The following is a 25,438-nucleotide window of genomic DNA, read 5'->3' as shown; positions in this document are numbered from 1 at the left end:
TGAAAGAATAATTCTAAGTCAGTATGGTGCGTGACTTGGAAGGGAACCCACGGATAGTGGTTCTCCCGTGTGTCTGTATCTGTGTCCTCCTGGATGGAAGGTGCTATTAGAAGCTCCTTAGTTAGCTACTGTCATGCATCTTGTGTATGGTGTAGCCTGCTGCCACTATACATCAGTGGTAAGGGAGTAAATATTGAATATTTTGGACAAATGATGTGGGGGTTGCTTTGTTTTGGATGGTGCCAAGCTCCTTGGGCGTTGTTGGAGCTGCTTTCATTTAGGGAAGTATTCCATCATACTTCTTCCTTGCCGATGGTGGACAGTCATTGAGGAGATACAAGCTGCATTACTCAATACAGAATTCCTCATCTGCAACCTGCTCTGCAGCCACAATATTTAAATGGCTGGTTGAGTTCCTTTTCTTGACAATGGTATACCCCATGAGGTTGATAATGGGGTTTCAGTGATGGCAATATTGTTGAATATCAAGGAGTTAGATTCTCTCTTGTTGGAGATTGCCAGGCATTTGTGCATCACAGTCGTTGCTTGCCACTTAGCAGCCCAAACCTGGATGATGTCTAGTTCTTGCTGCATATGGGCACAGACTGTTTCAGTATTTGAGGTATTGTGTGTGAAGCTGAACATTGTGCAATCAACATTGCACATCCCCACTTTTGATCTTCTAATGGATGGCTATATCATATCAATGCTGAGACTGTTCAATATGGCCCCATGCTAACATGAATTCAAACTAAGAAAAGGTACTCTGAAATGGAACTGCTATAGTTTGAAGATACAAGTTTTATTTTAATGTTATGTTTTAATTGGCTTAGTTTGTAACATCAAATGCCTTAAAAAGAAGTCATGTTTCAAAAGAAGTGTTACAGGCCGATATGCATACGTTACTTTCAAATTAAGTAGTAGTTTTATACGTTGTGTTACAGATGCAATGGTTGAACCCTTTGATAATTAAAATCAAGACACCCAGGGAAGCTCACCTTGCCTTGTCATCTGCTAAATGAAATGAGGAAAAAAAACCTCCTTTTCACCTTCTAATCTGTTATAAAGGAGAGGTTAAATGAAAGAAATCTCTGACATTCACATTACAAGTAACAATTTATTTGTCTAACTCTAACAATGAACAAATTAACAGACCTCCTAACAGACCAAACAATTCTCCCTCAACTATTAACTATTCCCGAACAGAATAAAATTCTAATGACATGCTGTTTCATTAATTACAAGTCCCGCGTATATAAACCTAAGTAATAAGAAAAATAAATTAAAACTTAGGCTCTCAAAACTACAGGCAGGATGTGTCTTCTGGAATGTTCTATGCCTTTTCTGCTATTCTTCAGTCAGGAATTCCTTCTTTGTTGAATCCTTCTGTCAGAAATATTAGCTAAGAGTGCCGTGGTACCTTCTAGATGGTGCTTAATCAAAAAGCTGGTAGATTTCTCTGACAGCCAGAGTTTTACTCTTCCAACGGCAGTTTGCTGTCACACTGATTTTCAAAAACCTTCTTCTTATATAAGATAACAAGGTGTAGAGCTGGATGAACACAGCAGGCCAAGCAGCATCAGAGGGGCAGGAAAGCTGACATTTTGGGTCTGGAACCTTCTTCAGAAAGCACGTATCCTAAAACGGCCACACATTCTTGCCCCCTATCACTTTTACAAACCACTTCTAACATGCTGCTTACTAATTCACAAGTACTCAATCCAACTTCATTACAATTCATGAGATTGAATTCTTGGTGAGTGATCCTAAGTATCTGGAAAACAAAAAGTTTTTTTTAAGCTAACTTATTTCAGGCACCAGCAACTATTGTGAAATCACAGATTTATAAATGATTCCTATAACTAAGTATATTGATAGGCTCTGGCACTCGCTGGAACACTTGAGTGAATCAATTTGTCACAAGCAAACATAAATCACCTTGCAATGCTTCATTATCTTAGTAAAGTGCTTCAAACCAAAAGGGAAAATCTATAATGACAAGAACATTTCCACATGCGACTGATCACCAGTCAGGAAACAATAGGAAATGATACCAATAAGATGACCACCACGCTTGAGAAACCAATATAAAATCTAGTCAACCTAAAATGCTGTTCATTCACTGGTAAACTAATCAAGAGTTCCAGGATGCCACTGACCATGTACAGGGGCAGCGGTTGGCAAGAATTAACAAACTCATAGTGGTTAGATATGTACTCACTGTGGTCTCTTAGCTAATTAGGACTGAAAGACCTGTTACAATGCAAGCCCATGGTTATAACCGACTTAATTCTTACAATTAAAGTTAAGTCAAACACTCCAGAACAGCAAAAAAACTGAAAAAAAAACTACTGATGCCAGAAATCAGAAACAAAAACAGCAACAATTAGAAAAATTCAGCAGGAATGCAACATTTGGAGAGAAAGCACAGTCAACATTCTGGGTTCAGAACAACCGTGAATAAGTGTGGCTGTACCTGAAAAATTGACTCTGCTATCTCCCTCCAGATACTGCCAGTTTTGCTGAATTTTTCGAGCAATTTCTGTTTTTGCTTTTACTCCAGAGCTATAGGTGTTGGTAAGTTGGTGGACTCAATCCTAAAAGGTGGTCAAAATTGAGGCAGTCTCCACTTCCCTCATCCCCTCAAGGCTCAAGCAGTATAAATGTAGGGCTTTTCCCTCTAGCCCAAATCCTGAACTCCTCTTACTGACCTCAGAACTGCACTGCAAAGATGGCCCATAAAATTTAGACCTATGTTTACCAGGTCATTTCTAAACTTCAAAATATCATTCTTCTGAAAACAAATCTAATTTGCACTGAATGAGCTAATTCAGGAGCTTCTGCCTTATTTTTAACTTATTCCCCTTCAACTGAGGGCCATGTGCTTCACTTTGATTTCCTGAATAGCATGTCATAGTCTAGACTGTGAGAATCCTAAACATGGAAATCATATCACTGCTAAATCTTCTCTTCTCCAGTGAGATCATTTCATTGTATCAACCTAGAAACCACAATCCTAATGGATAGGATGGACCTCAGTGCACTATAAATACTGCTGGTTTAATCAATTAAATTCCAGCAGACTCAAGGAGTCTGTTCCACCATTCTATTCGATCATTACTGGTGTGTACTTCAACTTTGGTTAGTCACCTTATTCCATATTCTTGGATACCCTTACTCAACTCAAAACTTCAGGACTGAAAATTTTAATTAACATACAGCACAGGAAAACTTTGGGGCTGAGGGTTCTAGATTTCTACTGCCTTTGTGTGAAAATTGGATCCAGATTTCAATCTTAAATGTCCTAGATCCAATTTAATGAATATGTTCTCTACATCAGGATTGATCCCCCAGAGGAAATAGTTTACTTGTGATTATCCTATTGTACCATTTTTGTGATATTAATCCCCTCAATTAGTTCATCCCTAAACACTAAATGTTGGTTCCAGCCAGCCTGTACAACAAATGACCATTACTACAGTAGGCATGTGCTACACACTGTTATCAGTATTTTATATTCAAATGGTTTTACTGAAAATATACCAAATTCAATTTGGATCAGTAGTCCAGAGTGAATCCCCATATGAAATATGGACAGTGCTTGCTGCTATAAAATAGCAAAAACTCACACTGAAAAACAACTCCTCACAAATCTGACACATGTGGCTGGATTTTAAGTTTTAGATTTGGACCTTTACTTGTGGTCGAATGTGGGCACTGGTCCTGCTAGTCACCCAACAATGATTTACTTCAATTAATGACCAGACGATAAGCGCACCATCGATTAAGAATGGGAGACAGACTCTTAAATCTGGAGAGCTTGTAGTTTGGGTAAGCAAGAGAGGGCACTTGCATCTTGATCTGCTTCCTCAACACTTTTATAACATCGTTTAAAATAAGACCACAGTAGCCAGGTCATACCTGTTGTAGAAGGGGAACCAGGTAGTCAGGGAAGTCCTTACAATGTATGCCTGGACAGGGGAGGGCACATTCTAATAGCTAGCCTGTTCTTGATACTCTAGGGTCTCCACTGGTTTACTGGAAAATTCCAGGCAGCCTGTTGATTTATCCTTAATTTGCTATTAATTTATTGGATTGAGAACTCATTGCTTACTAGCCCTTCTGCTATGGGTAAATGGTTGGCAGATAAGATAGCACTGACACACATTATACATCCAGCACCTCCACACTTGCTCTCAAGTTGGTATTTGGTGTTTTTTTTGGTTGCAGTGAGGGACTTTAAAAGGATAAAATAATATTCAGATAAAATTATGTATACAATTTTTTACATTTAAAAGGTTAAATATTTTTCACTTCTGAAAAAAATGGGATGTATATGAAAAACGGGACATAAAGAACATAGGAAGTCTGAGCAGGAGAAGATCTTGTGACCTGTCCAGTCTGGTCTGCCATTTAAAATAGTAATGGGTGACCTCAGGTTTCAAGTCCACTACGCCACCTTTATCCCCATATCCCTTGTGCCTCTGAGAAACAAAAGGTCTGTCTCTCACAACTATGATGATGTATTAATATGATGATGCATTCATAACCTTTTTGGGTTGAAAATTCCAAAGATTTCTAACACTTTGAGTAAAGAAACTGCTAATCTCAAACCTAACTGAGTGGCCCCTTGTTCTAGATTCCCCAGCTAAAGGATAAAATATCTTGATATCTACCCTGTCAATTCCCATCATAATGTTACAATGAGACTGCCTTGCTTTTAAACTCGAGAGAAAAGAAAACAATTTACTTGCCCTGTCATAAAACAATGCTGTTGCACCAGGCACCAATCTAATAAACTTTCACACAATACTTCTTCCAATGCAAGTACATTCTTAAAATATAGAGTCAAAAATTTCACAGAATATTTCAGGCACAGTCTCACCAAAATCCCACAAAACTGCAGCAAGACATCTTTATTATTCAACTCCAATTCCCTTGCAATAAAGGCCAACATGCCATTTGCCTTCCCAAATGCTTGCTGTAACTGCATGTTCACTTTTTATGTTCCATGTACTGACACACCTAAGTTTTTCTAAACATCAACATTTACAAATTCACATATAATCTCATACCTCCCAACATTAAACTTCATGTCACCTTGTTCCCAATCATTTGGGCAGCATGGTGGCTTAGTGGTTAGCACTGCTGCCTCACAGTGCCAGGGACCCAGGTTTGATTCTGCCCTCGGGTGACTATATGGAGTTCACACACTTCAATGTAGATGTTCTGGATATTTAGATAAAGATATTTCAGAGGTATTTTTAACCACAATTCCCTGCATGAACTTTATCCTCTCATACACCATTATATTTAAACACTCTGTTTCTACCTGTCACTCTCAGCTTGCCTTATACACATTTACATACTTTTCTACTGTGTCAACTTTTATTTCCAGATATGTAAAACTCCTTCACTCGAATCCTTCTTCCCCCTTTGTGAGCTTAAAGCCATTTCCCCCAGTCTGCTCAGATTTTCCATGGCAATTTCATGTTTGTATGCTCTGTTTGCTTCCTGTCGCATTTTTGTGACTGCTACCTTTATCATTGTCAATTTCAGTTTTCTCCTTAATACGCCAAATCCCCATCTCATGAATCGTTCCCCAAGCTATTTAGATTAATTCCCACTCTACTGTCCTAAGTCAACTGCATGCCAGTGCACTGGTCCCTGTGTGGTTCCAGTGAAGACTGGGCAAATGGTATTGCTCCCTCTTTCCCAATTCAACTTCTGTTGACTCGTCTAAACAACTTCTTACAAACTGCAAAGTGAACTTTTGTAAAATCTGGAGGAGTTTTATATTAATAAATATTCCTTTCTCTGCACACAAGTGCCTAAGCAATGGATAAAATTTAACGAGATTATTAGTGACAGAATCTCAGCATTAGTAACTCCAATCTGAGAGAAAAGGCAGATGAATGAGATCATAATTATAAAGGTAAAACACGGCATCCCAGATAATGTCAATACATTTAAGAACTTACTACTTTAGAAGGCTCATTGGAGCTTTGTATCTGACAATTTACATTTGCTGAGCAAAACAATGTGCTGTGGTGTGCCTCAACATGTTTGGTTCCTCAAGACTGGCTTCAGTGTGTTAGACCCACAATGTGTCCTGTTTAAGTATTCATGCTGAATCAACTATATTTTCAACTGGAATGATCATTTGATCAGGTGCTCTCATTTTCAACGCTCAGATCTCGATTTTTTTTCATGACCATTGAAATTAGTAGTTAAAATCAGCAATTTGGAAATATAATTTATGGGTGCACTGTGAACACAGCTTGTCACAGACAGCAACTGATCAAAAATTTGATGCTAAGAACTCATCACAATTTTTAAAAACTCATCATGTGTGACTGGTTCAGCATGGAAAATAAAAAATTGAAGATACATAGAAGAAATTAAACATTTGCATTCATGTAGCTGCTTCTTAATGTTATCATGTCTTGGTGATATAATTAGTAAATTATCTTGAGTTAATTAGCTATTGTTAAATAGATATATCCAACAGCAGTATACACACCAATATGAAGAGAAATGAACAATTGTATTGATGTAAAAACCAAAAGAACTGCGAATGCTGTAAATCAGGTACAAAAACAGAAGTTGCTGGAAAAGCTCAGCAGGTCTGGCAGCATCTGTGAAAGGAAAATCAGAGTTAATGTTTTGGGTCTGGTGACCCTTCCTCAGAACTGAGAGTAGCTGGGAAAACCATACTGATGTAATCATTGAAATAGAATATTATCCACTGCATCAGAAATAGCACTGAAAAATTCATTTCACAGACTTGAGAAAGCAAGCTGGACTTTAGTTTACTGGCTTGTCTGAAAAGACAATATGTGTTCTAAGGCAGCTCTTCTGTCCCGCACTGGAAATTTAACCCATATGATTAAGTCAACCAAGTTCTGCCATTTGTCTCAAACGTAAGATATAGATTCAGAGATATTGCTGACAATAGCACAAAGGCAGTAAAACAATGAGATATTTAGATGTTAAAATGAATTGGCAGAACCTGTTCAGTTTATTTGTATCTTTTGTCTTTTTTGCAATGGGCATCCAACTGAGGCAGTGCACGAGGTCATATTTGGCTCCCAAAGGCTGTGAACTCTGAGCAGGCACCCAATACAGCCTGCGAGCTGTCACAAGGTAGATTTGGTGGGGCGAGAATATTGGATTTTAGCAGTTCAGATTATTCTTACAAAACCCTAACCAGCATTCCTAATCCGCAAAAATAACATTGCACTTACCATTTTGGATCCTCTTCAGCTGTATCTGTCGGGAGTATGCAAAGCACACATGCTGTCTAATTATCTCTCAAAATGCCAATCTGGGCTCTATTTATATCACTGAATTCTAATTTGCATAATGAGGGTTATCATCCGAAAGATGCACGCAGTCCAGCTTCCACAGTTTTCACCCATGACTTTCAGGAAGCATCACCCTGTTTTTGCCTGTAAACTGGTGAAACTGTCTGCTATTATCTACAGTTCATGCTGTTCTTAAGTTGGATTTTGTAGCTGGCTTTGGTTAGATATTTTTCCTCATTCTACTGGAGATCATCGCAGATAGAAAGTATTTATAATCAAATTGCAAACTTTAATTCAGTACTAGTGTATCACGGGACTATAAATGCAAGGTTAATTGATTTTATTTCACTGTATGTCATAGGGAAGTAGTACATACTATTCAAATTAAAGTATTACATTAAGTCATTAAGCAGAACTGGGTCAGGCTTTTTGGATATACATGATTGTATTCTGCATTTCTCATCCAATTATTCGTTTTGTGTGGAAGCCATTCACTGAGAAAATAATGGGTTGTATGTGAAATAAATTCAGAATGCTATGCATATTCAAACTTGAGTGGTCTAATATTTTACTCAAGAACACAGGCTAAAATGTCATTATTTGTCATGAAGCTAAAATTCTCTCTTTTTGAATTATTTGGACAGTACAATTGAAGTGTTTTCTATTTCATTACTTAGAAAATAAACATTAAGTAGCTATTAAATAATTCACTCAGTTTTGTTCCAGTGTTGTTCAAAAACTTAGATTGTGACCCCAAACACACAATGAAAAGAAATAGCAAAAACAAGGATACTTTTCATGACTGGTGTAAATAATAGGAAACTGAATTTCAGAATATTGCAAGAAATAGAATGGATATTGAGGATTGGAGTATTGGTTGGGGCTCAAATTTCTTTAGTGGAATACCTGCATTGGAAGGGTGGAGACATTTCATAAAATCTCTCATTGTGATCATATACTTGTGCATGCAAAATCATAGAGGGGAGGCCATTTGGCCCACTGTGCCTTGCGATCTAAAACAATCACTGCTGGTCCCACTTTTTACCCCATTTCTCTGCAAATTTTACTTTCAAATTCATATTCATATCCAATTCCTTTCGATGTGTTACAACCTAATTCACTACCACTATTCTTTCAAGTAAAATTTAACAGCTTGGTTATAAAACTGCTCCATTTTGCCTCTCCTTGTTTGAAATTATTCTGTCTGTCTTCTGGTTACCAAATCCCTGCCAAGTTAATGGAAACAGTGGAGAAAGTATTTTTACAATTATTTAACAATGAAAAGCACTGAACACCAGAAATACTGTCATCCAAAAGGCAGTAAATACCTTAATAGCAACGATTAGATCTCCAATAGTATTGCAGGTGGGCCATTAGGGCCGTTCTGTAGTTTGAGTTTATCATTCTTGTTGCTGTCTAACTATAAAAATTTGTTGTAACACTGCAGATGAACTTAGATCACATACCACATTATTGGTATAATATAAAATGTTAAACACTATGTGAAATTTTAATCGATCACATTCAAGGAACATTGCCAGTTCACTTCCTACAATCTCACAAAGGTTTTATTTGCTTTTTTTCCCCTCCCTCTGAGCTCGCTATTTGCATGTCTCCATTAAAATATTTGACCATCTTTAGCTTTTCAGTGCTGGCGGAGGCTTGGATCAAACCATCGACCTGTTACTTCTCTCTGATTGCTAGGGTTATTTCCTAATGTACATTTTTCAGTTTATGACTTTTTTTTTCTCTTGCCAACTGTGAATTTGCGGTGACTTGGTTTAAGATGCAAGCATTTTATTCCTTACTTTCAACTTTATAACAAAGCTTTTTATATGAATATTACAATTTAATCAATGGCTGAAATCTTGTCAAATTAAACACAGCCTAAGAGCATTTTATGGGAGCAAGCATCAAAAATTCTTGTTTTTTTTTGATATGGCAGAGCTGGAAAGCTGTGAATGGTGCAGGTCAATTTAGAAAAGAACAGATGGTTGCTTGGGAAGAAACATAACTGATGGGTCATAGATGTTAAAATACATTTGGGACAGAATATGGACACACACAAATTGCACAGAGCTATTTTGAACCTGATCACCTTGAAGCTTTGCAGCATTAATGAGATTGCATGCCCAGAACTTAGTCACTATATAACTGCTTTAATAAGTAAAAGCTTTGTATATGTAATTTTATGTCTGGTTGCTGTTTTCTTAAGTTAAAAAGAAGCTTTATATTTTGGAACAAGGCTCCCTCTGGTTTATAAATGTCGCACACTTAATTTAAAGCAGATACCTTATTGATGTTAAAATAATGGCAATTTGTTATTATTGACTGAAACACTGATTGCAGTGTTAATGTTCATGATTAAGGCACATTATTTAATTTTTTTTCTAGCCGTAATGTGAACAATGGTATCCTTCCCTTCAACACAAAACAATTTTGTTCCAAATAACTGTCCTAAATTATACAAGATGCAGTAAGAAAGAAAAATCTTTCAGTTTTTACCTGTTTTCTCTTGTTGCTGGTGCTATTTTTTGTTGTCTGTGCATAGGTGCAGCCAGACCAAGGTGCAGAGCGTTGTCAAAACTATACTTTCTAGCATGCAAAGATGCAGGCATAACAACCAATAGGCTACAAGTTGTGGGTTATTAAAGTCTTTTCAATTACTAAGTACTCAGTTTTGTATGTAGGTTAAATGTCTCTTTCATTCATGATTAGCAGTAACTGCTTTTTGTTTTGCAAAGTATGGTGGATGACTTCCCATGTTCCATCTCGTGTGTCATATAACTTGTAACCAAAGGATTTTGCTTGTTGGTTATACAGCTGGTGAAATCCTCAGCGCCACCTCCACTAGTCCAGAGGCCCAAGGTTCTCTAAGACAGTGGGCCTTCCCAGGCATCAAGGACCATGGTGTGGAAATTGGGAGTTACTGGCAACTGTTCCCCTATAGGCAAGGTATCTGGGAGGAGCTTAGCATCCGCAACAAGGAATGCAGCCACAAATGAGTGATGACATACTTGCAAGTGGTGAGTAGAAGAAGAAGAAGAGTTCAGAAGAATAGGTTTCATTAAAGTCCTGCTGCAGAATTTCTTCACACATGTTTTTGTGGCAGTCTTGCCCACTTTGGCAGGATGAATGGTGGGCTGAAGTTGCTTCAAGTAGGAAGCATGCCAAAGTGCTGAAGCCAATGATAGTAAGTCGTATACAAAGGATAGGCTCATTGGAAGAGGGGAAGATCATTGGGAGGTGCCAGAAGTGGGGAGTGATAGACAGGAGTACAGACAACAAGCCCATGTTGATCAACTCTGGTGCTGAAGAGGGTATTACCAAAAGTCACAATGGTGGGTGAAGATTCAGTGGTAGTCTTTTGACATTGAGGGGAAACAGTAGTCTGGGATATCCTGATTTTATGGGAAGAAGCAGACATGTTGTGGGGCATGTTAACCGTGTAGCTTCCCTTTTTTGGACTGCTTGCACTTGAACCCCTGAAATGATCTTAACCCACTAACTTTAACTTTTGGTTCTAGCCCATCAGGACAGCAACAGTTACTGTGGATCAAACAAAAGCTTGTTAAATGTCCAAGAGGTCTTTGTGTTGATGTAATAGTATGTTATATTGAACAGGTTAATATCAGTTTGAACCTATCAGCCATTACAAAATGATTCTTCAGTTACAATGACTCATTATGAAGATATGTGGAGCAATGAGATGCTTGCTCATAGGGAGTGAATCACTAGGCAAATTACTACTCTACATTGTTCCAAAGTTCAATGAGCTAATCACAAGAGTAACTGAACTAACTGAGTTAGCATGAACTTTGAACAAAACAATTTAGTTTGTCCTAGGGTTTTACAACTTATCTCAATGGACCATGTTTAAGGAACCAAAGAATGGAAAGATACAAAATGCTGTGAATGCTGGAAATCTGAAATAGAAAGAACAAAAGCTAAAGATACTCATCAGGTCTTGCAGCACCTGTGGAAAGAGAAACGATTAACATTTCAGATGAATGAACTTTAATTGACACACTGATGTTTCTGCCTTAGACTGAAAGCGAAGCCAGAAAAGCTACAGTGGAGCATCTTCATCTTTGGTATGTAACAAAAAAATATACGTACACATGATTTGACTCCATATTGTCTCTCCACTTTTTCTTTTAATTCTTTGAAACAGGTTTCCAATCTCTCATGGAAAGGTCTCAATGCTTCAGTTACTTTCTCACCATGGATTCGTACACCTTCATTCAAGAATGGGATCTAAATGATTTCAAAAAATGCACAATGTGAATGTTCCACAATAATATTGTACATCTCCATTCACATAACAAATATCTCAAAACACATTATAGGGCAAAAAGGAATTGTGAGGGAACTTATATAGTGTTGAAAAATGCAAGGAAAGATCCAAGTATAATGCAATAGACACAAAGTACTGGTAAAACTCAATAGGTCTTAGAGTCTATGGAGAGGTAAAAATGATGGCAAGAGTCAGACAGAACAAAAGGAAAGGCCAGAGTTATGTTGGAGGGGAAAAAACATTAAGTAACAAAGATGTCATGGGACAAAAGGCATAGTAACAAAGGATTGATCCAGTGTAATTGTTAACAGTAGAATAAAGAACAACTCTGTCTGAAAGTAAAAACATGAAACAGACTGGCATTTGGCAAAATAAAATCAAATGAAGGACAGCACTTATGGTCTGAAGTTGGGCTTAATTGAAACATTTCAGCAAGTTGAGGACAGCAATCAGTGATAATGGGAACTGCAGATGCTGTAGAATCCAAGATAACAAAGTGTGGAGCTGGATGAACACAGCAGGCCAAGCAGCATCTCAGGAGCACAAAAGCTGACGTTTCGGGCCGAGACCCTTTATCAGAGAGGGGGATGGGGAGAGGGAACTGGAATAAATAGGGAGAGAGGGGGAGGCGGACCGAAGATAGAGAGAAAAGAAGATGGTAGAGTGGAGAGTATAGGTGGGGAGATAGGGAGGAGATAGGTCAGTCCAGGGAAGACGGACAGGTAAAGGAGGCGGGATGAGGTGGTAGGTAGGAAATGGAGGTGGGGCTTGAGGTGGGAGGAAGGGATGGGTGAGAGGAAGAACAGGTTAGGGAAGCGGAGACAGGCTGGGCTGGTTTTGGGATGCAGTGGTGGGAGGGGAGATTTTGAAGCTTGAGAAATCCACATTGATACCATTGGGCTGCAGGGTTCTCAAGCGGAATATGAGTTGCTGTTCTTGCAACCTTTGGGTGGCATCATTGTGGCACTGCAGGAGGCCCATGATGGGCATGTTGTCTGAGGAATGGGAGGGGGAGTTAAAATGGTTCGCGACTGCGAGGTGCAGTTGTTGGTTGTGAACCGAGCGGAGGTGTTCTGCAAAGCGGTCCCCAAGCCTCCACTCGGTTTCCCCAATGTAGAGGTAGCCACACCGGGTACAATGGATACAATATGAGCTAACCTGTTCTTCCTCTCACCCATCCCTTCCTTCCACCGCAAGCCGCACCTCCATTTCCTACCTACCACCTCATCCTGCCTCCTTGACCTGTCCGTCTTCCCTGGACTGACCTATCCCCTCACTACCTCCTCACCTATACTCTCCTCTCCACCTATCTTCTTTTCTCTCCATCTTCGGTCCGCCTCCCCCTCTCTCCCGATTTATTACAGTTCCCTCTCCCCCACCCCTCTCGGATGAAGGGTCTAGGCCCGAAACGTCAGCTTTTGAGCTCCTGAGATGCTGCCTGGCCTGCTGTGTTCATCCAGCTCCACACTTTGTTATTGAGGACAGCAATCATTTTTTTTTGTTGCTTTTTTCAGACATAGCGTAATCTCTTTTTGCAACAATATAAAACCCATCATATTCCTATTTCTCATCAGTTCAAAGGAGCCACGCTGGACTCAAAACAGAAACACTGTTTTTCTCTCTTAACAGATATTTAATACAATTATGTTGTTGCACTGTCCCTAGGCACTGGTTCATGGAAGAAGACTTTACATTTGTGATTACTGAAGAAGCACAAGTCTAACTTCACTTCAGCAAACTAGTGCACTGCTATTGCACGTGGTTTGCAATTGCATTCAGAAGAATAGAATGAATGGGGTAGAGTTCCAGGAGCCAGTAAGGAGAATGTTGAAACAAAATATAGCTTTCACAGGATCATGTGCATAAAGGTTTCAAAAATTGCTAAAGGTGATGTACAAATGTAGACATGCAATACCATGGAGGTGGAAACCAGTGCTTTTGGCAATACAGCAGTTGTGGGATTGGAAGAACAGTTCAAGGTCAAACAGGATACTTCTACAGAGAATACTGGTTCAACCTGTAACAGGATTTATTATAAACCTAATGATATTAGTCAACTCTATCAGCTAATATTATCAGCCAGACATCGTCACCTGTAGGGATAAAACTATAAGTGACTGTAAGTATTCCAACGCATGTCAATTTCAAACCCTTTCTGTTAACTTCTCAATGTGGTTCAGTGTCAATACCAAACAAATAATTACAGTCATCTATTTTCTGCATTTTAATTACCTCACCTTGTCTTTCTAACTATTAAACACCAACTAATTCAAATTAATTTCTTATCACTTGGTTTTTAACCTAACACTCAGTCTTAAGCATGCCAAGCTGCTTAATTATTGATCTCTGTTCATATACATAGTACAGGCAACTAAAATGTTTAGCTTTTATTAATTAAATATGAATGGTCCTCTTTTCACTCTCATTCTTAGCAAAGGGCTATGCCTTACAAGATATATTTCACTGGATTTCTGAGAGTTATTTTATGCCCATTGTTCTGAATTCTTGTCATGGAAGTATTCCTTTCATTCCTGAAAACAAATTTGCATTTAACTGCATTGCTGGCTTGTAATGGAATAAATTCACGTCATGCATTCAGTTGTGTGCAATGTTATGGCTTTATGTCTTTACATTTTTGGGTTGAGTTGTAAGTGAAGAAATGAAACTGCACACTCAAGTAAATGATTATAGTGCTGGCAAATTCTATGCATTTTTCGGTTTACTGCATCCAGTGCTGTCACCAAGTATTCCCTACTGCATAGTTCAACACAATAATGCACTCACATTAAAGTATAATAACTTCAACTTCAGTGAAGTGCTTTTACAACTTTGATGCAGTATTTACATTTTCCATATCAGCTACTGTTATGCAATTGGTGCTAACTTCTTCATCATAGTGTCACAGAGGGACACTCGACTTGGAGAGACTGATAAAAACAATATTTAAAAAAAATGAATTCAAACTTCCAGTGAATGGCTTAAAGTATCACAAGTTTTCAAGTTGTAAGACTTGTACTGTAACTCAAATTAAAAGCAAATTTGCCTAAATACTAAAATAAGACCACAAACTGTGAAACCCAAACCTCCCTTATGATTGCAACATCATATTCTTTTGTGGAATTTTGCGCACAAATCTCATTAGTTCTATGAAAGATCAGTGGTCCACAAATGTTTCTCCCAACAGAAGCTGCCAGACCTGTTGAGTTTCCCCAGCAATTTCTGTTACTGTTACCTGAACACTAATTCAGTAGGTCATTTATTTCCTACACTACAGGAAAGATCACACCCCAACCACATCAACGATGGCGATTAGTAACCTATTCCTTGTAACTTGTACACAAAAACCCAGAGATAAGAGGTTTGCAAACAGAAATGTTGCCTGCTAATTGTGTTCATGGTTTAACTCATACCTTCAACTAGAACAGTTTTTTTTATTTTGGAAGGTTTTATATTCCCCTTTATGTTTGAAGCATCCTCTTCTCATGTTCTCTCTTTTGTTGCTTTAACTTGCCTTTTCACTTTCCTTCCGAACTCCCTATAGTGAGCCTTGTACTCATTTGTATTATCAACCTGGCATCAGCGATACAATTTCTGCTTCAACTTACTCTCCTGTTTCATCAGGCTTTGGTTTCCCTACTTTTGTCTCTCATGGGAATGTCTTTCAATTGCATAGGAACCATCTCCTCCTCTTCAAAGGAAGTCCATTATTCTGTTACAGATTTTGTGGAGCACAAGTTGTCTGGACCTCTGCCCGAATATTGTTAAAGCCTCTAGCCTTTGCAGAACTCAGTGCCATCAATCATTTCTAGATTTTGCGTGGAGTGAACTGAATTGACTGATGCCGAGCACCTCATGAGGAAGCGAACATGATTTATCTACTTGGTACTTCTGGTAGAAAGTGACTGCAAATGCTATAGTGTTGTTATTTTGCACTTACGTCCTTAGCTTCCTCAATACAATGAATGGGGACAGTAGTGGAGTCTCCTCCACTTAGTGTTTAAAAGTCCATCACTAGATTTACAACTGTACATAACATGATCGCAGAGCTTTGATCTGATCTGTTAGTTGTGAGATCTGCTTTTGCTGTTTTACATGTAAGCAGTGTTTTGCTGCAGCTTCACCAGATTGATGCATCATTTTTAAGTATGGCTGGTACTGCTCCTAGCATGTCCCTGCCATGTCTTCTGGTCATGGGCTGCCCCAACACCAATGTTTAATTGGACAATATTTCAATCCAACCACTATTACATTTCAGACAGTTAGTATAACAATTTAGCAACAGCAATGAGGTCATAAACTGGTGGTGAGGTAAAGCTAGATGTTGTCACATGTAAAAACAAATACTTTAATTTTAGCAAGAAGCAATATGTGAATGAGAAATTGAATCGACTACAAATACAGCCATGAACACACTAGAAGTAACACAGAGTCATACGGCACAGAAACAGACGGGTTAGGTCCAATCAGTACATGCCAAGCATAATGGAGTCAGGAAAGTTCTTTAGCTCTGATTAGATAGTTATAAAAACAAGTGGGTGCAGTTCCATTCAGCTGAACAATGGTGCAGAGGTATGTCAAAGGATATAGACAGGCTGAGAAGAATGAATTGGAGAATGAATAGAATGAATTTTTTCAAAGCTTAGGATCTCACTTGAGACTTATTGAGAACCACTTTGCTGCTCTGATAGGACAAAAGCTAATTGGAGAAAATCATACATGGACTTCCAGGAATGATAAATGTGCACATGTATAACATCATATTCAAGACGTCTGCGGAGAAAGGGGAGTTAGAGATGGTGTAATTGTTTGCAAAGACATTGAGTCAAAGGGTTTGTTATTCTCTCATCTAGCCCTTTCTGATGCCTCTTCAGGGCCTAGATCTCCTCCATCCATCAGATCCTCCCTGCCAAACAACCCTGCCTTCTCAACAAAGCCAGGATTAAGAGGTTTGCTAGTGTCATTGGGCTGTGTTAAATAAAATTGCAGGTTTGGGAGCCAGGGTGTGGCATTAGAAAGGATAAACAAAGCGCATAAATGATTTAGCAAGATATTTAGGACTAGTATTAGAAATTAATAGTTACAGTGTTAGATAAAGTCAGGCCAAAAGGACATTCTTTAAGACTTAGACCAGACAAACAGTGCTTGTATGTAAATGCTTGGAGTGTGGTAAATAAAATTTTGAACTGCAGGCACGAATATTTACATGTGAGAATAATGTTGCAATAATAGGGGAGGGTTGGCTGCTGAATATTTCTAGACACAATTAATTCAGGGAAGATAGAGAAGGAAAGGAGAGGGCTGCCAGCATTGTCCTGCTGGGTTAAGGACAGAATCAATCTTATTAAAGTTAAGAAACACTGGAAGTGCCATTACACTAATGGATGGATCCTTTACATCACCAACTGGTGGGATAAATATAGAGCTGCAAATTTTCAGGGAAATTACAGAGAGATGCAAGAACTAGATTATTGTAAACAGGCCTTTAATTATCCTAAATATCAAATGATACCAATGCAATATACAGCATAGATGGAGCAGAAGAAAACTTTTCTGAAATAAGTTCAGGGCAGTTGCATAGTGATGTTGTAGACATGCTCGCCGAGCTGGTGGGTACGGTTGCAAACATTTCATCACCCTGCTAGATAACATCATCAGTGTGCCTCTGGCTTCACTGGAAGTGCACAGACTATGTTACCTAGCAGGATGACGAGATGTTTGCGACCAAACCCAATGGCTTGGTGAGCATGTCTACAACCTCATTCACAACCCAAGCTACAAATCTTCTCAAAAACATTGCATACAATCCCCTTCCAGCAAACCTCATCCCACTAACACTTGCTGTGTCCAGGAAACCAGTGGTGATTCTTGGTGAAAGCCTCAGTGCAATACCACCAACAACTGCCACACTCAGTGGCACTGCCAGAAATAGGGAGCTGTTGGACTCTAATTGCTGCAACTCTCTGGTTGGGATTGCTGCCTAACCAAGGACTTGATCGAGCGGGAGGCCTGACACTACCCACATAGATGCTTGCTGAAACTTAAATTGCGTTGTGAATCCCATGCAAAGCTGACATAGGATTCTGCTGATACTTTTAACTGGTGAACAGAATCCCTGTCACTTCAACTAAGTTCTGCTGCAAATTTGAGTGAGGAGATATTTAGGGAACAGTGATGACAGTGTTATAAGATTTAGATTAGCTATGGAAAAAGGCAAAAAAGAAAATTAAAGTGAAAATATTTAATTTCAGGAGGACCAATTTCAGAGATAGGCTTGGGGTTTGGGTCCTGAATAAATTGGAAGTCAACGAGAGGAAACTCACCACAGGTTTCAGCCATGCTTAGCACAAATAAAGATGGTTATGGTTGGCGGTCAATCATCTTAGGAGACTGCTGCAGGAGTTCCTGATGTTTTCCCGGGCCTGCACATCTTTTACTTTTTCATTAATAACCTTTTCTCCATCACAAAGTCAGAATAGGGATATTCATTGATGATCACACCACATTCCGTACCATTCACATCTCATCACAGCAGGAGACCCTGAAACTGTCTGTGTCCATAAACGTAAGATCTGGACACAATTCTGACTTGAACTGATAAGTGGCAGGTATCATTTACACCACATAAATGCCAGGTAATAACTATCTCCAAAAAGACAGAATCCACCTCTTACTCTTTGATAGTCAATGGATTTATGATCACAGAATCCCACACAATCAACATTTTGATGGTTGCCATTGAGCAGAAACTAAACTAAACAAGCTGAATAAATACTTTTGCTGCAAGAACAAGTCAGAAATCTGGATCTCTGAGGTGACAAACTCGCTTCCTGACTATTAACTACCTGTCCACCACCTATAAAGGCACATGTCAGGAATGAGATGGATTAATTACCACCTGATTGGGTGAGTGCAGCTCGAACAACAATCAGCAATCTAGACACCATTCAGGGCAAAACTGCCCACTTGACTATCCCTTGATCCACAAACTTAAACAATCATTCCTTCCACTGAAGACACAGTAGCGGTAGTGCATACTACCTACAAGACGCAATGCAGTAACTTACCATAATCCCTTCAATAGGATCTATGCACTTAGTGACCTCTAGGCACAAGGTCAGCAGATGCATGGGAATACATCATTCAAACCCCAGGTACACGCAATCCTGACTTGCAACTATATTGCTGGTTCTTAATTATCACATCTGCTAAAATGTATATAATAGTAATTAGCCCTTCAGCCAATCTTTTTTTTATGCTTTTCCATTTTATTTGTTTCTTTTTTTAAAAAAAGTTGTTTGATTAGCACTTAGAAAAAATGTCAACAGTATGATTTTATTTATTTTGTGGGTTATATTTTATTTGATTGATCAAGCTTTTGTATTATAGTCAAGATTTTATTCCCCTTAATTTGCAAGTGCAAGAAATCATGATACATGGGCAAATCTTTAGTTCATATATTTGTTGGAAAATGGTTTTGTCACGAGTGGGAGGTTGTGCCCCGCTCGTACTCACTTGCAAGACTAAAGGCATGGAACGATGCGTGGGTAGATGGCAAGTGAGATTTGTGGAAGGAGCTTTGTGCAGATTTGTCCAGTTGCAGGGATAAACCAAATATGCTTCTAAGCACCATATTAAAGGTCAGAAACTCTCCCACGCACACACAAAAAGATTAAACTGTGTAATGACAAAACTTTATTCATTGTGAAGACATTTTGTAACTGAAACAGATCCTTGATTCAAATCATGGTACATGCAAAACCACTGGATGATCTCAATAACTCTGATAACTGCGTAAACGTTCAGTGCTCACTACTGGGTAGAGGGCGTTTTGCACAATGTAATGCAATTTCCACAAGCATATAATTGTTTGTTTTAGAAGCAAATATAGCTACCTTTTCTTGGGTTGATTTTGACATCCAGTTTTGACTACATTCTCTCATGCAATAACAATGCAATAGAGATGGTGCAAATCATGATCTTGCCGGTCATTACCCTCTTGCATTAAAGCACAGTAGCTTCAGCATTCAGGTTATGCTTGACCCAAAAGTGCTCCGACAGCTTGGGCCTCAACTTTAACATCGCCTAACCATGTGGAAATCAGAAAGGAACAGGAGTTAAACTGTACCCGCAGACTGTACACTAGTTTCTCGCAACAGATTGGATAACTTCAAATGTTAAATGGCAGACAGCAAGGACACGCATCTAAAGTTAATCGGGTCCTTTTCCAAGATGCAGGTTGGCACTTAAGCTGCAAACATAATCCAAAGCCAAAGCACAAGAACAGTGGTAGCAAAGACCACCCTCAAACATCCAGAAGTGGTCAGCACTAAAACGTTCTTTTGCCTGATAACATTTCCACGCTCTATTAGCTTACAAAACCTGTGCACTGCACGCAGTCACATCCATTTGTGTTTTTTGTTGGAATGTTAATCATGTCCCTGACCAGACATTCACCCAGTTCTTCTAGTAAATATTAATTGACATACCATTAGCCTAGTATCTAGGAGAATGAACTATTTTCAATTCCAAACTTTCTTTATAATTTATAATTGTGTTTTCTGCTCATACTTTAGAAAATCCCCAAACAATAATAAATCCAATAAGAACAAAGAAAAATACAGTCTAGGAACAGGCCCTTTGGCCCTCCAAGCCTGCACTGACATGCTGCTCATCATAACTAAAACCTCCTACTCTTCCAGGGATCAAAAACCATAGAATCTGCTTCCAATAACTCCCCCGTCAGTGAGTTCCAGCCGCCCACCACCCTCTGTGTAAAAAACCTGCCTTGTACACCTTCTAACCTTGCCTCTTGCTACTTAAACTCATGGCCCCTGGTAACGGACTCATCCACCCTGGGAAAAAAAAACTTCTAACTGTCCAGTCTGTCCATGCCCTTCATAATACTGTAGACCTCTATCAGGTCGCCCCTCCACCTCCGTCATGCCAGTGAGAACAACACAAGTTTCTCCAAGCTCTCCTCATAGCTAATGCCCTCCATTCTAGGAACCATCCTGGTAAATCCTTTCTGTACCCTCCCCAAAGCCACCACATCCTTCTGGTCGTGTGATGATCAGAATTGAACACAATATTCCAAATGTGGCCTAACTAAGGTTCTATAAAGCTGCAACATTACCTGCCAATTTTTAAGCTCAATGCCCCAGCCGATGAAGGTAAGCATGCCATATGCCTTGTTGACTACCTTTTACATCTGCATTGCCACGTTCAGTGGCCTCTGTGCCTGTACTCCCAGATCCTCTGCCTATCAGGACTCTTAAGGGTGCTGCCATCTACTGCATATTTTACGTCTGGATTAGACCTTCCAGAATGCATTACTTCACATTTTTCTGGATTAAACTCCATCTGCCACCTCGCTGCCCAAGTCACCCACTGATCTCTATCCAGCTGTATTCTTTGACGATCTTCATCACTATCCATAATTCCACCAACCTTTATGTCATTGGCAAACTTACTAATCAGACCAGTTATGTTCTCCTCCCAATCATTTATACACAATACAAACAGCAAACGTCCCAACACTGATCCTTGAGGAACGCCATTAGTCACAGCCCTCCATTCAGAAAAGCACCTTTCCACTGCTACAATCTGTCTTTTATGACCAAGCCAGACTTTTAGCCATCTTGCAACCTCACCTCTGACCCGACTTTACCTTCTGTATCAGCCTGCCACGAGAAACCTTGTCAAAGGCCTTACTGAAGTTCATGTAGACAACAGCCACTAGCCTATCTTCATTGGCCATCTTTGTCACTTCCTCAAAAAACTCAACCAAGTTAGTGAGACATGACCTTCCCTTCACAAAACCATATTGCCTCTCGCTAATGCGGCCACTGATTTCCAGGTGGGAGTAAATCCCGTCCCAAAGAATCCTCTCCAATAATTTCCCCACCACTGACATCAGGCTCAATGGCATGTAATTAACTGGATTAGCCTTGCCACCCTTCTTAAACAAAGGTACAACACAGGCTATTCTCCAATCCTCTGGGACTGCCCCTGTAGCCAATGAGGATGCAAAGGTTTCCCTCAAGACCCCAGTGATTTCTTCCCGTGCCTCTATCAGTATTCTGGAGTATATCCCATCAGGTCCTGGGAACTTGTCTACCTTAATGTTTTTAAAGACCCCCAATACGTCCTCCCTTTTGATCTCAACATGACCCAAACTATGCACGCAACCTTCCCCAGACTCAACCACCACCAAATCCTCCTCTATGGTGAATTCTGATGCAAAGTACTTATTTAATACCTCAACTATTTCATCTGGCTCCACACATAAATTCCCTTCCCTGTTCTTGAGTGGGCCAATCCTCTTGCTCTTTATATATGTATAAAAAGCCTAGGGAATTTCCTTAATCCTGTTGGCCAATGACTTTTTAATGACCCCTTTTAGCCCTCTTGACTCCTTGCTTAAGTTTCTTCTGGCATTCCTTGTATTCCACCCTTGCTTCATGAGTTCCCAGCCTCCTAGCCTTGATAAATGCTTCCTTTTTTGGATTAGGCTTTCAATATCTCTCGTTATCCAAGGTTCCCTAAACTTTCCATACTTATCCTTCATCATTATTGAAATGCGCCAGTCCTGAGTTCCCCAGTAACTTACACTTGAAAGCCTCCCACATACCAGACGTTGATTTGTCCTCAAACATCTGCCTCCAATCTACATTCTTCAGTTCCTGCCTAATATTGTTGTAATTAGCTTTCCACCAATTGAGCACCTTCACCTGACAACTATACCTATCTTTATCCATTGGTACCTTAAAGCTTACTGAATTGTGATCACTGTTCCTGAGTTTCTCCACTACTACATCGACCACCTAGCCAGGCTCATTCCCCAATACTAGGTTCAAAAGAAACTGTGTTTTTCTGAGAATGCAGGAGTTAAGACAAATTGTGTAAGTGTATTTAAGGTGAATCTAAACTGAGGAAAATATTGATAGGGTAAGATAAAGTGAAGCAGGGGCAATACTTGCATGGAGCATAAAGACTTGTATAGATTTGGTGGGCAAAATAAGCCATTGCTATGCTGTAAATTTCATTGTCCAGGTCGGCCAGACAAGGTCTGTTAAGAACACTACTCTCCACAGGCTGTCCAACATTGATACTGTTAATGGTACAATCCCTACCCATGCTTTCAAATACCCTCAAATCTTCTAACACTTAGTGGATCTTCTCTTCCAGACATTAAACATGTATTTTTCTTTTTTGGCACAGTTGATTAATTTGACTGAACTGCTTTATGGGTCTCTGCAATAATTCCAGAAGGCTATTCTAACTTTAAGTCCTTCTATTTCAGTAGTGATACTAGTCAAGGACCTTCTTCAGTCAAAATGGAAACGTGAAAGTTGAAATATTCTGTCAACGAATCTGCAGAAAATGGTGGCACCCAACAGACTGAAAAAAGCAAACGAAGAATTTGTAAGTGAAGAAAACAAAGCAGTAGTTAGAAAAGGATATCATCAGCATGAATGAAGAATAAATAAAGATTAAAGAACATATCAATGAAAGAGGTGAGCATTTCAGAAAAAAAACAAGGAACCATTGGTCAGTACAGCAATATTGCAAAGAACGGAAGGGTAGAGAAAAATGGAAGAATAGTAATACTGGCAAAGGCATATTGAAAAATAAACACTCGACTAATGAGTTAACAAGGGAAAAGGAACGAGAATAATGCCTTTAAAGACCAGCATTTTACACTTGAAGGTTGGATTGGCTAGGAAGAGTAAACATATCCAACAAAGAAAGGAGATTAAGGGAATTCAGTACAAAAAGTAGAAAACAGCAAGAAGTGTGTGTTAGGAAGGTTTTCAATTTACAAACCCTAACAAAAAAGGATAAAAGTGGAAGCAGCATATTGAAAAGCTACATGCATAAAAGTAAAAATATGGGAAGACAGCATTAGAAGAAAGCAATGTTGATGTTGAATTAAAAACCAAAATTGAACTGCGGGTGCTATAAATCAGGAACAAAAACAAAGTTGCTGGAAAAGCTCAGCAGGTCTGGTAGCATCTGTGACGGAGAAAACAAAGTTAACATTTTAGGTCTAGTGACCCTTCCTTAGATCTGAGGGAGGAAATAAATGGACAAGTGCTACATCTGCAATTGCAAGGGAAGGCGCTGTGGAGAAGTGTTGTGAGTGAATGCTCAGGTCTGAGGAAGGGTCATCAGACCTGAAACGTTAACTCTGTTTTCCCCTTCACAGATGCTGCCATACGTTGATATTGAATTCATTGGCCTATACAAAAATATTAGTGACTTAGATAAGAGTAGCAATAAGTGAGATAAAAAAATGGAAAAGCAGCTGGAATAGACCAAATATCTTCAGAGTTGATTATAAACATGGGATAGAACTTAACATGATGGTCTACTGAGCAGTGATAAAATATTTACTCATAAGGAGAATGGCCACGACCATAACCGCACCACGGAACACCAGCCTACGGTGTCCGCAAGGGTCACAAACCTCATTTCGCCTAGTGATCTCATCCCACTGCCTCCAAGCACATAGTCCTCGAACCACGCACAGCCTGCTTCTACCTCCTTTCCAAAATCCACAAACAGAACTGCACAGGCAGACGCATTGTTTCTGCCTGCGCCACAGAACTCACCTCTTCCTACTTCAATTTGATTTTTTCTCCCCTTGTCCAGTCCCTCCCTAATTACATTCCCATGTGATTCCTCTGACATATTATGTCAGTTTTAGAATTTGTAGTTTATAGGCTCCAGCGCCTCCTCTTTACCATGGATGTGAAACCATGAACTCATCCTCACTCTGAGCAACTTCTCCTTTAACTCCTCTCATGTTCTTCCAGTGAAAGGTGTAGCCATGGGTACCCATGCGGGCCCCAGTTACAGCTGTCTCTTTGTGGGGTACGTGGGACATTCCTTGTTCCAGTCCTACACCGGTTCCCACCTGCAACTCTTTCTCTGGTATATCGATGACATCAGATGACATAATCGATTCCCTCTCTGAGAAATTAGAAGAGTTTATCTATCTGGCTTCCAATTTCCACCTTGCTTCCACCTTAACCTGGTCCATCTCTGACCCCTCCCTTCTATTCCTCAATATTTCTGTTCATATTTTTGAAAATAGGCTGGCCTCTAATATCCACTACAAACCCACACTCCCACAGTAAACTTGACTACATATCGTCACACCTGCTTCCTGTAAAGACTCTATTCCATTTTTCCCAGCTTTTCTGTCCCTGTTGCATCTGTTTAGAAGTTGCAAACTTCAACAAGGGGAGCCTCTGAAATGTGCACCTTCTTCTTTAACTGAGGATTCCCCAGCATCGTGGTTGACAGGGCCCTCAGCTGTGTCCAGTCTATCTCACATTTCAATCCTCTCGTCCCTCTCTTTCCTCCCACAACAGCGATAGAGTCCCTCTTGCTCCCCCAAAACCATCCCACCCGCATCCAAATCCATAGCATCATTGGCCACCATTTCTGCCACCTCTGATGAGATGCTACCACCTGACACATATTTCCGTCCCCTCCCTTGTCAGCCTTTCGCCAGGACCCCTTCTTCTGGGACACCTTGGTTCACTCAGCCTTCACTCAAAACACTTCTCCACAGCGCCTTCCCTTACAATTGCAGATGCAGCACTTGTCCATTTACTTCCTCCGTCCTCAGTATCCAAGGCCTCAAGCACACATTCCAGGTGAAGTAGTACTTTAGCTGTACTTCACTCAATCTAGTCTACTGTATTCGCTGCTCACAACATGGTGTCCTCTACACTGGGGAAACCATGTGCAGACTGGGTGACCTCTTTTGACTGCCACTTCAACACATCTGTGTTCCCTGGAAAACATCTGGCTCAAGCTTGCT

General features: G+C 39.7%; 1 protein-coding gene across 2 annotated transcripts in view; it reads right to left on the bottom strand.

Moving 5' to 3' along the window:
* dock1 (dedicator of cytokinesis 1) overlaps positions 1 to 25,438 on the bottom strand; it is a 562,483-nt gene that overhangs the window by 21,645 nt on the left and 515,400 nt on the right. For both annotated transcript variants that reach the window (XM_048551079.2, XM_048551080.2), the window contains exon 47: positions 11,427 to 11,564. In XM_048551079.2, the coding sequence (XP_048407036.1) occupies positions 11,427 to 11,564 (138 nt within the window). The remainder of the gene's footprint in view (positions 1 to 11,426; positions 11,565 to 25,438) is intronic.

Source organism: Stegostoma tigrinum, chromosome 20 (genome assembly GCF_030684315.1).
Source record: "Stegostoma tigrinum isolate sSteTig4 chromosome 20, sSteTig4.hap1, whole genome shotgun sequence".
Classification (NCBI taxonomy): domain Eukaryota; kingdom Metazoa; phylum Chordata; class Chondrichthyes; order Orectolobiformes; family Stegostomatidae; genus Stegostoma; species Stegostoma tigrinum.
This window is presented reverse-complemented; position numbering and strand designations above follow the sequence as displayed.